The sequence below is a fragment of the Antedon mediterranea genome, chromosome 3 (assembly GCF_964355755.1).
Source record: "Antedon mediterranea chromosome 3, ecAntMedi1.1, whole genome shotgun sequence".
Lineage (NCBI taxonomy): Eukaryota > Metazoa > Echinodermata > Crinoidea > Comatulida > Antedonidae > Antedon > Antedon mediterranea.
Genome location: NC_092672.1, coordinates 9,187,610 through 9,202,682, shown reverse-complemented (window position 1 = coordinate 9,202,682; position 15,073 = coordinate 9,187,610). Strand labels below are relative to the sequence as shown.

Sequence of the window (15,073 nt, the reverse complement as noted above, 5' to 3'; positions counted from 1 at the left end):
GCACTTGAATGGGTTTCCTATTTGTAGTTGAGTTAGTCTTTGGTGACAATAGTAACACACACTTGTAATTGAGTGGTATTTTGATTTTTAGTTAAAATTTTGAATATCTGAATATACCACAAGGTGTATCATTCCCTAAATAGCCCAAAAAGCTAAAAAAGTGATTTTTGAAAAATGTGTCAGTTGAGTCATTCTTTCAGGGCAGTATAGTACAGGGATTTTTCGAAAAAATGACCAAAATATCAAATTTCTAAAATTCAATTATTATGCAATAATATTGCTGTATTGATCATTGCGTTATCATCATCTTAAAGTGCCCAGGCCAGTTTTATCGAAAAATAAAACTGTCGAAAATTGACTATTTTTTTGGAAAAATCCCTGTAACAGGGATTTTTAAACAAATTGCCAAAATACCAAGTTTAAAATATAATTATTATGCAATAATATTTCTGTATATGATCATATATTGCTATTATCATCATATGGTGCCCTTAGAAACCAGTTTTGTCCAAAAATAAAATGATCGAATATTGGCTATTTTTTTGAAAAAATCCCAAGGATTTTTCGAAAAATGACCAAAATATCATTTTTTTTCACATTTTTTCAAATTCAATTATTATGCAATAGTATTGCTGTATATGATCATATTGCGTTATCATATATTGCGTTATCATCATCTTATAGTGCCCTAGAAACTAAAAATGTGCTCTTTTTTTCGAAAAAATCCCTGTACTAGTACCATTAATTTATTTTTTCATTGCGCTAACCACTCGCATAACTTCTCAAGTGGTTCAAATGTAGTTTAAAATCTTTCCAGTTAGGAATTCAAGTCATTTTGATCATAGTATAAATAAATAAATAGTATGCAGAAATTAAAATAAAAGTACCATAGATGTCCTGTTAACATGTAAAGGAGAGTAGGCGAATACAAAATTACCTTGCATTGTCTATGTTTTATTTTTCTATTTAAATAATCATATCTTTAATAGAAAGGTTCAAATATTTTTTTTGGGTAACGAACTAATTTTATAACAATTACTCTAGTATTGACAAAAACATGTAAGAATTTGATCAAAAGTAATGTTACTTGTGTGTAGTTTCCGAGTAACATTTGAATGCTGAAATAAGAATACACTTTCTTCTGATGAAAAATAAGCGACCCTCAAGAGGCGGGATGTTTAATATGTTGTAGGCATACAATTCCAGGTAAGCTGGCCTAAATTAAATTGTTCTTTGATTTAAGCAACCGTACTACACTACAAATAAAAAACAACCTAAAACGACAAAACACATAAATAAAAATAGATTTTAAATAGGTTGCTACAATTAAAATTTATATCAGCATTATTTGGTACAATGAAGCGATACATATCCAATTAAGACAATTATTACTATTGAATTGTAAAAATGTGAACAAGCGAAAATGTATCATGGTATACTCAACATACAATTAAAAAAATTATTCCAAAAGGAAATACAAGTAGTGTAATAATGTTAACCAAAATCTCACTGTATTTGGCAGTTTAACTGCACACTTGTTTAAATATGCGTTCTAACAAAGTAAACAAATTCGGGACTTCATGACTCAACTTGAGAATGAGATTGAGTTGAATGAAGCTTTATATTCTGGCTTTTAAGAAAATCTATTAGAAAACTTCAGCAAAGCAAATGGAAAAAATAAATAAAAAGCACATACATTTCTGGTCTTGCGCAAAGGTAATGAATATAGTATGTCAACGGATATAGTATGTCAACTTAAACCAGTAAAGATGCAGTGGCGTAACGGCTATGAGAACTAACTGGCTAAACCCAGGGGCCCCGGAGCTTATGTGGGCCCATGAGCTGTGCCCAGAGGAAAAAACACCCGAAGCCTCCTGCTTTGGAACTTGGAGGGCCACTTAGGTTTCCTAAACCAGTGGCCAGTGGCCTCAGGCCTCATGTACTCAATAATGAGGACTGTTAGAAAACAAATTGGGAAATTGATGACATGTTATCAAATTTTAAAATTGAGTTGAATGAAGCTTTATATACTGGCTTAGTCATTCAAAAAAGACGAAAGCACCTAAACATTCTAGAACTATAACTTTAACTTTTAAAATATATTATTATTATTAGCAGAGTTTTTCAGAAAAACACTTTTTGTTCAGTAACTATTTCTGATCAGGTTCCTGCAAGTATGATATGTATGGTATTGTTTTCATTAACAAAATATTAATGCATAATATTAACGATATTTGTTAAGCTTGTTTTCCACTCATAAAAAGTAGATAAAAATATGAAACCATTCCTTGACACTTTCAATTCCCCTAGTTCATTTAAATTTTTACACAATTTGCGACACTACACCTTTTGGCATTTACAGAAAAACTGCAGTGTGATAAAATACATACATAATGTATATAATAGTAGTAATAAAAACAGAAAATTTGGTGCTGTGTTACAACTATAACAATTGAATGGTTACACAAATTTTATAAAATAAATATATACGGTATATATTATACAGTATACTAACTGCTTTTTAAGTCAAACACAACTCCTCTTTATAAATTTGTTCCGATATTTAAACTTCAGAATCATCTACAACAAAATACCTCATCTTTCTCTCTCTGATTTTATATGCATTTACAACACATGATCAGGGACAATCAAGGCTATTTGGCAATGATAATGTATCTTTTATGTGGAGGTTTATATTGCATTATTAAGTAAAAATTACATAATGATGTATACAGTACTAACGTTCTAAAAGATACACGTTACCCTACAGCATACACTAATGTTCCACTAAATTGTAGCAATGGTTGGGCACTATTTCTTAAATAGTATTCTGGTATAATAGCTACACTAATTGCATTTGTTGTGCTGCAGTTGCAATAATTGGCAACACCGGTTTATACAGAGAACAATTATACCACAAACTGTAAAATCTGCATCACTTCTTCAACTAGATAAATTGGGTTTATTCTTACCTATATATTCAGTTATTGAGTTAAGTATGGTAATTTACTGTTTTGTGTTCTAAAATAAATAATACATTAAATGACCAAAAAGTATATAAGTGTGGTCTCCAGCCACCCTGTTTATGTTTGAACTTTGAACTTTACACTACCTAAATCACTTCCCTCTTGGTGTCCTTCCTTTAGTTTGTGGAGGTTTTTTTCCTGCTTTTGGTTTATTTGGTTTTTGTACGGGCCTCTTTGTATTCCTGCCTTTTCCTAAAATAAGTACATTAAACATTTATTTGAGAATGTGAAATAAACTGTTCTATTGAATTAAATTAAAAAACATTAGTTTTTATGCTGCTGTTGTTGTTAATATTACTACTTTACAGTTCTCTAATGAGAGGGGGTATTTGAAGAGGAAACAGCAGTACAAGCTATACTGTAAGTGCTTTCTCTCCAAAATGTCTACCAACCCAGCATGAAAAAAGTAGACTTGAAAGTTCCTGGAATTTATCAACCTTTTTACTTAATTCAAGTTAGTTAAACAGTGCTTAGAACAGGGAGGTATAACAAATTGTTTATATTTATTATACCTCCCTGCTTAGAATAAGAAAAAATGTACACACAAATATTTGCTACGGTTATTTTGAAAACTGACTTAAGCACATTCATTGACTTCAAGTTAAAAATGACTTTTTCATAAACCTAACCTCAACAATATGTTAAGAAAGCTCAATGATTTGGTTGACTATAGTAAAACAATACCATAACATACCTGCATCTTGTTTGTTACGATGGTTGGTAATACACATGCCTTTTGTCATTAGATGATGTCGCCAACTCTCTTCACCTGGTGGAAAATTTTTGTGACATAGAGGACAGCGTGCCATAGCTTTCTTAGCCACTTTGAAAAAGAAAATGTGAAAGAGTTGAAATTAATAACCAAATTGCCATTTCAATTAAATACTAGTAAACTACTGTATTACTTTTCACACAAAAAATGGAAAAAAAAAAGTACAAGTTTTTACATGTGCAGAGTTTTTCAGTAACATGTTTGTCGATCTCATATTTCTCGTGAGCTTCGGAACATCGTGGACATTTGGCAAATTCTGTACGACTTTCGCATTCTGTTAGCAAATGTTCCACTAACACAGATACTTCAACAACCTATGAGGAAAAAAATATATATAAAATATTATGATTTTAACAAGATGAAGATGGACCAGGAGAACCATTTTCACCACTCCGTTTTCTAGCTTCTTTGAATATTCCAAATGACCTCAAATTTTTCCATTCATACTAACATCCCTGTATCCTACCTGTTTGCAATGTTGACATCTCTTCAGCATTGGACAATACTTCCAGTAATGCAAGTCCAAACCTTCTTTATCAAACTCATCATTCCTCTCAAGACAAAAGACACACTGCTTATCAGGGTCACCAAACTCGGAACCATCTGCCACACTTGCTGCTTTGGTTCTTCTTGTGAGAGGACCATTATTTTGTTCATCATCATCTTCATCATCGTCGTCTTCATCATCGTCAGAATGAAGAAGCTTCTGTGTAGTTTTTTTGCCTCCTTGGGCCTAAAGATAAAAAAACACAAGTCAGGGCAGATTCAGTATCTTTTAAATGATGGAGGAACGAACATAATAATAATAATAGTCTGTTAAAAATACATATAGTAGTGCATAATGTCATTTTAGCTGTCAAAGAGGGAGCATGCGACCCAAGAACTAATTTATGTATTGCATATTTTAAATAACTATTTTTTTTTCCTCGTAGTGGAGCTGTAGCTTGCCCCCTGGATCTGCACTTGCAAGTTCATCTGAAATTCAATAATTTGTTCAATTTAATTCAATGTTCACAACAGATAGGCCTACCTTTGCATGTGCTCTTAACTCTGCCAACTGTTGCTGCAAAGTATCAATCTCTGCCTGCTTCTTCCTGGCTTCCTCTTCTTTTTGTTTCTTAGCCTGAGCCTAGGTAATACAAAAATATATATTTTAATAGTAGATAAACAAAAAAGAGTGGTAATGCAGGACAAGACATAGCTGACTATATTATTATTGTATTACAGTATTTATCCTCTTTGATCTTAATGCATATTTTTTAAAATATTAGGCATTTCTCTCCCTTGGCAGAATCAGTCCATTTCACCTGGGTTTTTGAAAAAATCCAGATAATAAATCCTGGTCTGTTTTAAACAATTTATGAGTTCTGATTCTTTATCTTGACACACATGAGAGGCCAGCTGGAGTGTGACAGACACTTCACTACAGAAATTGCTAAAAACCATGTAGGAATTTTCATGAGCTGTCCAGGTAACCTTGTTGTAAATGACCTAATAGTACCCTTGGGTTGTATTTGATGGGCAATTAATATAATCAAATTACAATTGTGTGTTTTATGGGCTGACACTCTTGACAGATGAAAGGCAAATATGCTTGTTTTTGTGCACAGTTTGGTGAAATGACTCTAGAGGACTGAGGAGAATTGTTCTATAACCAGAGTAATGTAATGAAGCATCTATGATTTCTTGCATCCCTGCCTATTATACCTTTCTTTCACTCCTTGTTGGCTTTCCATCGATCTTGTCAAGAGCATCAAAGAGTTTTGAGTACAGAGGGTTCTTGATGATTGCTGGATCTTCTTCCGATGGCAGATGGTCTTTGATTTCTGCTCCTCTCATCTGATAAAGGTCTGTGATCAATTTAATGGCGGCTTCACGCACTTCTCCATGAGTGTGTTCCAGAGCCCTCAATGCAAAGGTCATTACACTTTCTACAGACATATTGCTAAACAAAAAGAATTGGTAAAATCGAGAGAGTCAAAATATTTGAAAAGAGAGGTTAACCAAAATTCAAACACAACCCTCCTCCACAGTACTAACATTACCTATTTTTCTCTACTCCTAAAAGAGCCAATAGCTTCTGAACAATATCAACTTTTGTGACAGCACTTCTGGCCTGGATTGAAGCTTTGAATGGAACCAGGCAATGTTGAGGAATATTGTGAAGAGGGCGCACTTCCTTGTAACCAGCCATTTCAACTATAAATTCCTGGCTGAATGTCTTTAGTCTGGCATTCTGGGAAAAACAAAAATAATTACTTACCAATATTGTAAGATTTTTTTGTAATTGAAGAAGATCTTGGAAAAAATTGATTGTACCTCAATAAATATACAAACAAAATGAATAATTTCTGCTTCTATTAAATTTAATGTAGTCAAGTAGTTTATAAATGATGGTTGCTTATAAAATGATTATACAGTGGACGTGTTTCATTTGAGGACCATTATAAATACTTGTATACTAACAGTATCTGATGTTCTGTTTAGAAGTTCAGTTATTGTCTTGTCTAGCACGGCAGCAGTGTCAACTTTACCAATTTTGTGTCTCACAATCCATGTTTCAAAAATGTATTGCAAAACACTAGTTGCTGTGTTAAATATCTGGTGATTAGAAAACAATACAATTTGAAACAGTATAATCTAAAATATAATTAACATTGAATTATTATTTATGTTTTCATGACAAAACATGGAGAAATGGTGACCTCATATTAACTAGGAATTAGTATTTATTGGCTAGTCAATTTAAGTCAAAATAAATGATGGCAAAATAATGGGCACTAGTGTAAGTAGCCAATTAGTACATAAACTGCATAGAAGATACCTATTTAGCTTAAATAAAGCAGTGTAGTTTATGAATTGTACATATTTCAAATAACTATTTTTTTTTTCCTTGTAGTGGAGCTGTAGCTTGCCTTCCAATCCCAAGGTCCGGGGTTGAATGGATACGGACAATTAGAAAAAAACTACATTCTGGTATGCTTACCCCAAAGACCTTGTCTCTTAGACCTTTTGTAACAACAAAGGTTGCTGCCCTCAATAATGTTCTTAACTCTTCTTTATCCATTCCTTCTTCAACATCCTCAAGCTTGCTCTTCATCATCAACAGCGCCTCTTCTCTGTACGACCATGTCTTAGAGTAGAGTTTGGTAACCTGCATAAACAGTCATTAATATTATTAAGCTATTTAGTCCATATGTAACAATACCTGTTTATCGTCACCTCTCCTCCTGGAGTTTGGCTGGTTTAATAAAAAGCTATATTATGATGAAAATCAGCCAATAAATAACTAATACATTTTTAAAAATGATATTTTTTTCTAATTTTTAGATTGTTAAATTCTGAGTAACACCAACGACAGTGAAAAGCTCAGATTTGCAACTTTCCGATCTCTCCCAGCCATTGAAAGCTGGGATCAAAGATGAATAAAGCCTGACATTTATTGCATTGGTAAGGACAGTTAGTTGGCAATTTAGTATCATTTAGATGCAGTTTGTTGTAAACTGTTTTAAATAAAAAAAACTTGATGAAAATAGCACTGACCAAGTCAAGCCCAAATGCATCAATGGCTGGTGCTGCCTCTCTGGAATTTTTATCTGAAAGTTTTTTACCATCAGATGGTTGGTCCTCCTCCTGAACTGGTTCTGGTTCATGTATTGGTTGGCTAAATAAAACAATGTGAGAATTGAAGAGTTATTGTATTTTATTCTACACAGATGATGATACTGAGAGCATTGTATTTTAAGTTTTTGAATTTTGCTGATGCATTTGTTTTCTTTTGTATTTCCTGGCCTGAGAAAAAACGGTCAAGCACACAATAGATGGCTGAAATGTACCTTTTAACCCCTCTCAATGGCCGTTCATCATTTTGATAGTTCTTGGGCTGGAATGTTGACTTTGGTTCTGACGCAACAGGCTGTTTCTTTGAGTTGGTTTTCTTGTTGTCTGCAGGCTGGTTAATAGGTATTGGTTCAAGTGTCTGCGAATTAGGCTGAAAAATACAAAAAGAAACTACTGTACATTACCATGTACCTGTAGGCATAAAAGAAGTGCACAGTAGTAATGATGCCCTGGTTTTAGTGAGTTCATTAACATAATCTTATAATGGCCGGTTGGCTGGGTGGATATGTACTGCAGCAGGCTAAAAGAAAGATAATGTATCCCCCACCCCCACCTACCAGACTTATGCCCTGCTGATGACTACCTCACCCACCCCAAGTGTCATTTGGTATTAATGGCCATTGTTAGTGTTCATAGACTTAAGTTCAGGAATACTGTAGATGAGTAAAATGGTGATGTGGCAAAAAATTCTGTACAGCCAGAATGAAAGTGGCAAATGAGAGATTATGAAGGTTAAAGGTTAATTGCAAACTAATTAATTATAATATCCAAATGTGCATCAATTAGTTATAAATTTACAAAAACAGTAAAATATTAGAAACAAGAATACAAAACATATCAGTCTTCATTTTAAAGGGTTAGAAGAATTAGTTTTGTAATAAACCATCCTCTTTGTCTATTAAAAATGGACACCAAAATGAATCTTGAAATAAGCAATTAAAACCAATTTTCATTGGCCAAATATTAAAAATTATTTACCTGACAATATCTATTATTAAAATTGGCGATAGTACTGTAAAAATGGAAAGTACAAAACCAGAAGATGCAACAAAAAAGGGACTAAATAATTATAATTATATAAGAAATTTGGGATGCTATTTTTATACATAAAAATGGTTAAACTAAAAAAAATGGAAAAGCAGTAAAAAATGGGAATAATCGGTATGACAAAACAATGGGAATGTGAAAATCAAACAATATGCAAAACAATTGGTTAAAAATTAGAATTTGATGGACGGATGGATTTACTAAATACTAAATGTGTTTTTTATTTTTAAAATGAGTTAGTTCTCAACAGAATAATTTAAAATATGCAAACTACAAGTGCATGATGGGAATAAGTACATGCATATGACTTACATATCTTGGAGGCCATATTAATTGCTGAAAAACAAATGATTGAAGTGTGATGAAAGGGTTTAAACATGTGTTTAAAAAAGTGCATTCAAAAACAGATTGAGTTAAATACAGTGATTATTAGAAACATGCCACATACAGTGCTAGTCTGCAGCCGCTCTAGGGCGCTTTTGACCTGAGACGACCTGTGCATATTTTGGGGATGGGCTTCTTTTCCAGATTACTTTTGCAAACCACCACTTTTCAAGATTTTATGGAAGATTATAGAAGACTACAGAGCTGTCCAACTACAAAGATACATTTAAAGACAATTACAGTTTTTAACCAATAGCTACTTTAGATACCACTGCCTGAGAATGGATTAACTGAATACAAGTTATACTGTTTCTAGAGATAGATACTGTACCTTTGAGTATTCTAGTAGTTGGTGAAGGGAGAGTTGCTTGTAGATTTCTGACCGATAATCCTCCATTGCGGCTTTCTTTGTCTTAGCCAGGTCGTAATCTTCGGTTTCTATTGCACGGCGTTTCTCGACCTCAAAGCGACCAAGTCGTTCTCCAACCTGAAATAGAAATAGAGAGTTTAATTTCTCAGTGTTCTCTCCTAACTTCCGAAGATGAATGAATAAGCTTTTGGGATAGGTAATAATTAAGTACCGCAGCAACTAATTGGCTAAAATAGTTTTTAAATATTATAATTTGTTATTAATTGTATTAAAAAGAACCTCGGACCCTCAGGACCCATTGTCATTTGCTGGATCCTCAGAAAATGGTCACTACACTTAAATCATCCTTTAGGGTACATAGTACAGTATGTGCTGTATTACCTTGACCATGAAGTTAATGAGGTAACAGAGGTTCTACTCTAGAATCAATTTATGAAGTACCTTTTGTAAGTCTGCTATTCCTTGCTTTAGTCGCTTTGCAATGTCGTACTGTTCCTCTAAATTGGACATAAATGATTTAAATTGTTTGTTTTATTGGATGTAAAATATACAATTAGTAAGTTTCTGAACTGGCAATACACAGTATGATTATTATACATAAAAGTGAGTATAAATACTGATAGAGGGAAGGTATCTCAAAATTGTAACTTTTTGTAAACCTGGTTTCAGCAGCCTATAATGTTTTATTTAAAAATAAAATGTTTGCAAAGTTGTCAGTACAATATTGTACTGATACAATTATTTTTGGAGCAACAAAAAATATATACAAGACAATCACCCTTAAAATGATTGGATGAAGATAAAAATAATTCACATAATTTTCATTATTTGTGATTCAAGTCAAAATAAAGTAAAATTATACATATATATATATATGTTCTTTGCCTACTGTGTTTATATATATATATATATATATATATAAGCTCAGTAAGTTGTTTTCAGGTTTAAGTTATTCTACAGTTTTTTGAATGCGGTGCAGAAAAAACCATGCAGAAGGTCATATCTTACGTAAGACAGCCTCGTTCTTGCGAAGGTCAAGTTTACGGATTATCTGTGCAACTTCTTGGTCCTGATACATATCAAACGCAAGATCATCTAAAGGTGAAATATAATCAGCTCTGCAAATAAAATGATGAAGTTACATATAGAATATGAATTTTGAATAGCATTAATTAGATGCATTTTAATGATCCTTGTTGGAGAATGTCATGTGACAGATATGTCCAGATGTCAAAAGGTGGTTTGAAACTTATCTGACCAAAACTACATGTGGCTATGGTAATAATTCAGCAACACATTCATAACTAAGGGAATATGCTTCTTTATAGTTCGTGATGATGGTATTTGTGACAAGTTATTGCACTGACAATAACTATAAACAGTAGGTCCAGTGTACACACATTGCTTGTTAGACTTGCCCCAAGTCTGTATTGTTTTTTTTTTTTTATTTATTTGTTTTTATTTCGACCGCGATTTTTGTCTGAAAATACAGACTTGTGAAACATGTATAGAAATCGATTTGCAGACCGCAAACATCCGATAAGAATGACGTAGGTTATCATACCGTATTTGGCTATATGTAAATATGGATTTCGAATCAACCAATGATCATTTTGTTACAAAATGAAAAAGATCGAGTAGGCCTACGTACAGTGCTGAATGTACGATCGAGACTGTTGAAATATGAAATTCTGTTCTTGCCAAGTTGTTTTGTTTATTAATTGTTTAGTCCTTAGCCTAGGCCTCCTTCGTAGGTCCTACTCAACTCGCACGTATGACCTGCCAAATAAAACGCCAATAAGGTAGGCCTACATAATACCACCACCGGCACACAACAGGATTCACACACAACAGACAGGGCTACACCACTACACAGAACAGGACAGGGTCTGGGTGGGAATTAAATCAAATTATCTCTGCGTAATATTAAATCAGGGAGATGTAAATTACATCTCCCTGATTAAATGATCCATATAAAATCTTTTCTAGCCTTCAGAAACTTTCATCAATGTACCCAAGTACACATTGTCTAAACGTAACATAGCGCATGCGTACCATCTTAGTTGTTGAGTCTTTGAAATTCTGAAATATGAATATTAAAACGGTGTACGAGTGAGTAGCCAATCGCATGCAGCTGAAACTAGTCAACCGAATAATCTAAGCACCAAGAATTCTTGGTGTCAAACCACGTGACTTTGGCGTGTTTCCCCAGACGGAGTATCCAAACTCAAGTAATACACGTATGAAACGCCATATGTGCAAAAATATTTATATTTTTACTAATATTAAGAAAAAACTCCGTCTGGAGCCCAGACTAATTGTTTGTGTGCACTTTAAAGAACCTACAGTAGTATATCTTTTGACGGATGAGAGAGTGCCTTAAAGTAGCTGCACTCACATGACGTGACTCAATAGGGGAGAGGCATGTAGTTTTGAAAAGGGTAACATCAGAGTTCACATTGCAGCCATGGGCAATGATCCTTTTGTGGGAATTAGGTGGTATACAAAAAATTGTATATTATTCAAAGGGAAACCTTTGTAACCAAAAAAGTTTCCCTTTAATAGGGTTAGGGGTGTCCTCTAAAAAGAGGTTGGCCATAGTGTTAATAACATATTTTGTTAACACGTTCACTGCCACGGCGTATTTATACGTCAAAAATTGCGTGTCGCTACTTGCCAAGACGTAATACTACGTCAAAATCGTAGCACTTTTGTATTGTATGTAGAATCGCTGGCAGTGGTGATTGGAACAGGAATTATCGCATGGCAGTTTATGAATGATGTACGTAAACGATAATCTAAAAATATTTTGAATGACATCATGATAGTCTGTGACCAGATGTTACACTTTCAAACTGTAATTTAATATGTAAACGGGACTTGGCACTGGGACAGAAATTACGGAAAATGCCTTGGCAGTCAATGTGTTAATAGGGTGTTCCTTGAATAGGAGTGTCCCAGAGGAGGGGTTTTATTGTTGTATTGTCTATTCCTTACCTAGTAAATGCACCAAGCACCAACGGATCAACACCATCCACATCCTCATTGTTACTAATTAATGGATCGAGAATATTTTTTGGTTGTCCATCTTCTCCTAGTTCTTCACCTATTATATTCACTGCAACAACACCAACCTGTTTTGGTTTATAAGAACAATATTCTGTTGTATTCAAAGTACATAGACAAATTAGTTTAGGTTAGAATCTATTTGGATTTTATCTCTTATCCAAAAATGTATGTGAATGCTTTATCTATTAGTCATGACAATGCTGAATAGAGTTGTTGTGAGTCTAATGATTTTTTTTAATTTATAGGTAACATTATTGTGTGTACAGTATAAGTTATTTCATTATTTCAACTTTTTTGCCATAAAGTTTGTTCTCAAACTTATTTCAGTCTCTGTCTATTCACTTTTATTTCAATGCCTTAAGCACTCTTGAGTGGCATGTGCGCTTTATTATTATTACTATTTTACTTTTTTTTTATTTGACTGGTATAAAATACTAAAAAACAATCAAAGGTTGAAATGAAGAGTTAACAATAATTCAGTACGCCTAAACAGTACATCAGACTAAACAAACATGAAGAAATATAACAATAACAATTTAAAATAATTAAGAAATAATTCATGTACCACTTGTTAATTATCTACCAGCTCATTTCTATTTTGTATGTGGAAAATAAATAATAAAAAAAATCAACCACAGTAAAAAACATTGGCACTCTTTACCTGATTGTAAAGATTGTATTTGTTAACAAAGTTCTTATGAATAACAATCTTTAGAAACTGTCCTACTGCATTCACATGTACAGACTTCAGTTCTCGAGCTTTGAAACCAGTTTTCTCGTTGTCTGACATACTAACATACCTACATTAAATAACAAGATAAAAATCTACATCAACAAATATAACATACTGTTTTCAAAGAGGATGCTTGGATATAGACAATATTGTGCGCAAACAAAAAAAATAATTTAAAGTGAACAAAACAATGTGAAATTAAAGAGCATTAGCGTGAATACAAACTAGTTTGACAAAAAAGTGTGATATGCCCAAATATGGTAGTGTTACATCATCGTGTCATTTTTTGTCACATAAATTGTTATCGTCTATGCTCAAATACATAACAATGTTATTTTCATATATATTATTATTATTGCATACATTTTCCAAATGTTCCTTAATAATAATATTCTTACGAAAAAACAGGGAGAGAAATACTATTTTTTATTTATCAATGTTGTTCCATAGACGTGGGCCAGAGACAAATAAGAGGTCGTCAGATGTGAATCAACTTACCCTAAGCGTTTATACCTGGCGCCATGCAAGGATTCAAGGCGATGAGTTGGTACATCACCCATGTAAAATTCAATTTTAGTTGCTGGAATAAACAAAGAAATTAATTTTATACTATCGAGTTGAGTACACAAAATTCATGTTTGATCAATATTTATTTATATTGCAACTACAATACGTCGTAAGGTAATTACAGGTTTTGAAAAATAACAAGGTACTGTACCTCAGTATTTTAGAATTTAAGCACACATTATTTTCAGAAATAAACCTGGATATTTTGTTAATTTAGCTTTTGATTGTTGTGACATGGAACTGCCATTTTGATTTGACTATTTGAATTTATTAGGAAAATCATCATAAAAAATACATACAAAGTGATAACATAAATTACTGAAATTATAAAGAATACATTTATAAAAGATTTTTCAGGATAGTCCAAAAAGCTTACCATTATTGGGATCATTTAAATTATATAATATTAATAATCACATTATAATTGAAATTTTAATAAAGTATTAAAAGTATTACACAATTTAGGTATTAAGAAAAAATAAGATTAAAGTATTTACGGATCAAAAATTGGTGAGCAAGTATCTGTAGCTTGACGACATGAACTTTATTGGGTAAACGTAGAATAACTTCCTGGGGATAGGGGCAGAAGCGACTTGACTGCCATCCCTTTACCAGCGGATTGTGCACCTCCAGCTCCCGTAGGTTAAAACCTGTCTCTATGCTGGAGGTATGTAGAACTTGGAAAGCAAGCTTGTGTGGCATCTTGGTTACTTCCAGCCAGTATCAACTAGGCCTAGGTAGGCCCTAACCTAAAATTAAAAAAATATGAATTTTTAAAAATTTATTTTATTTCCATCATTATTCATATAGGCCTAGGCCTAAATGATTAATCAGTCTCTCTATTTTTATAGGTCTAGGCCTAGCCTACTAGGCTAGATAGCCTAGCCTAGGCCTAGAGGCTGAGTGAGGCTAGCTAGGTCCCTCTACTTGCCTATAGGCTAGTCTAAGGACCAGTTAGGCTGTACTAGCTAAGCCTACTAGGTTAGGCCTAGCTAGGTCCTAGGCTAGTAGTACGGATTCCGACTAGCCTAGTTAGTACTAGCCTGGCCTGCCTTAGACTGAGCAGGCCCAAAAAGGTATAACAAGAAGGTCAAGTAGGTCTAGCTAGGCCTAGTGCTCGCCTACTACTAGGCCCAATGGGCCATAGGCCTAGGCCCCTATATAGCTAGGAAGGCTAGCTAGTACTAGGCCTAGGCCTAGTAGTAGGCTAGGCGCCTCCCCAGCCAGACTTATTTGGCAGTTTGAAAGACAGTTTTCGACCATAATGGTACTGTGTACGCATACATTAATATTCTTAAACAAACCAGCATTAAACCTTTATACTTACAGGTTATTATTTCGATGTACAATCTATAATCATCAACTTATTCGTTGTTTCTTTCTATCAAAACAATCAATCGTTTACCTTAGCGACGACCCGATGTCCGCCATTACTTCCCCTTCATTTAATCATAAATATTTATGAGTTAGGCGTTGAAGTACCC

At 33.5% G+C, this 15,073-nt stretch overlaps 1 protein-coding gene across 2 annotated transcripts; it reads right to left on the bottom strand.

The window, feature by feature from the left end:
• Positions 1-925: 925 nt before the first annotated feature.
• Positions 926-15,014, bottom strand: LOC140044797 (centrosomal protein of 104 kDa-like). Of its 2 annotated transcripts, XM_072089470.1 has the most exons (20): positions 14,917-15,014; positions 14,087-14,338; positions 13,521-13,602; positions 12,951-13,089; positions 12,218-12,354; positions 10,229-10,338; positions 9,662-9,717; positions 9,182-9,337; positions 8,779-8,802; positions 7,635-7,789; positions 7,342-7,462; positions 6,785-6,952; positions 6,265-6,399; positions 5,844-6,034; positions 5,506-5,743; positions 4,829-4,927; positions 4,265-4,531; positions 3,974-4,112; positions 3,721-3,849; positions 926-3,218 (listed from the first exon to the last, which is right to left on the bottom strand). In XM_072089470.1, the coding sequence occupies exons 2-20, from the start codon at positions 14,289-14,291 to the stop codon at positions 3,118-3,120; spliced, it is 2,652 nt and encodes an 883-aa protein (XP_071945571.1). In that variant the 5' UTR covers positions 14,292-14,338; positions 14,917-15,014; the 3' UTR covers positions 926-3,117. The 2 variants fall into 2 exon arrangements, with proteins under 2 accessions (XP_071945571.1, XP_071945572.1); XM_072089471.1 differs by lacking the exon at positions 8,779-8,802.
• Between the last annotated feature and the right edge of the window lie 59 nt (positions 15,015-15,073).

Excerpts from the sequence above, each read along its gene's own strand:
- LOC140044797 (XM_072089470.1), bottom strand. The coding sequence starts at position 14,291 with ATGCCACACAAGCTTGCTTTCCAAGTTCTACATACCTCCAGCATAGAG. Across the intron at positions 7,463-7,634 it reads CCATTGAGAGGGGTTAAAAG|CCAACCAATACATGAACCAG; the intron begins GTACATTTCAGC and ends TGTTTTATTTAG. Across the intron at positions 5,744-5,843 it reads TTAGGAGTAGAGAAAAATAG|CAATATGTCTGTAGAAAGTG; the intron begins GTAATGTTAGTA and ends CTTTTTGTTTAG.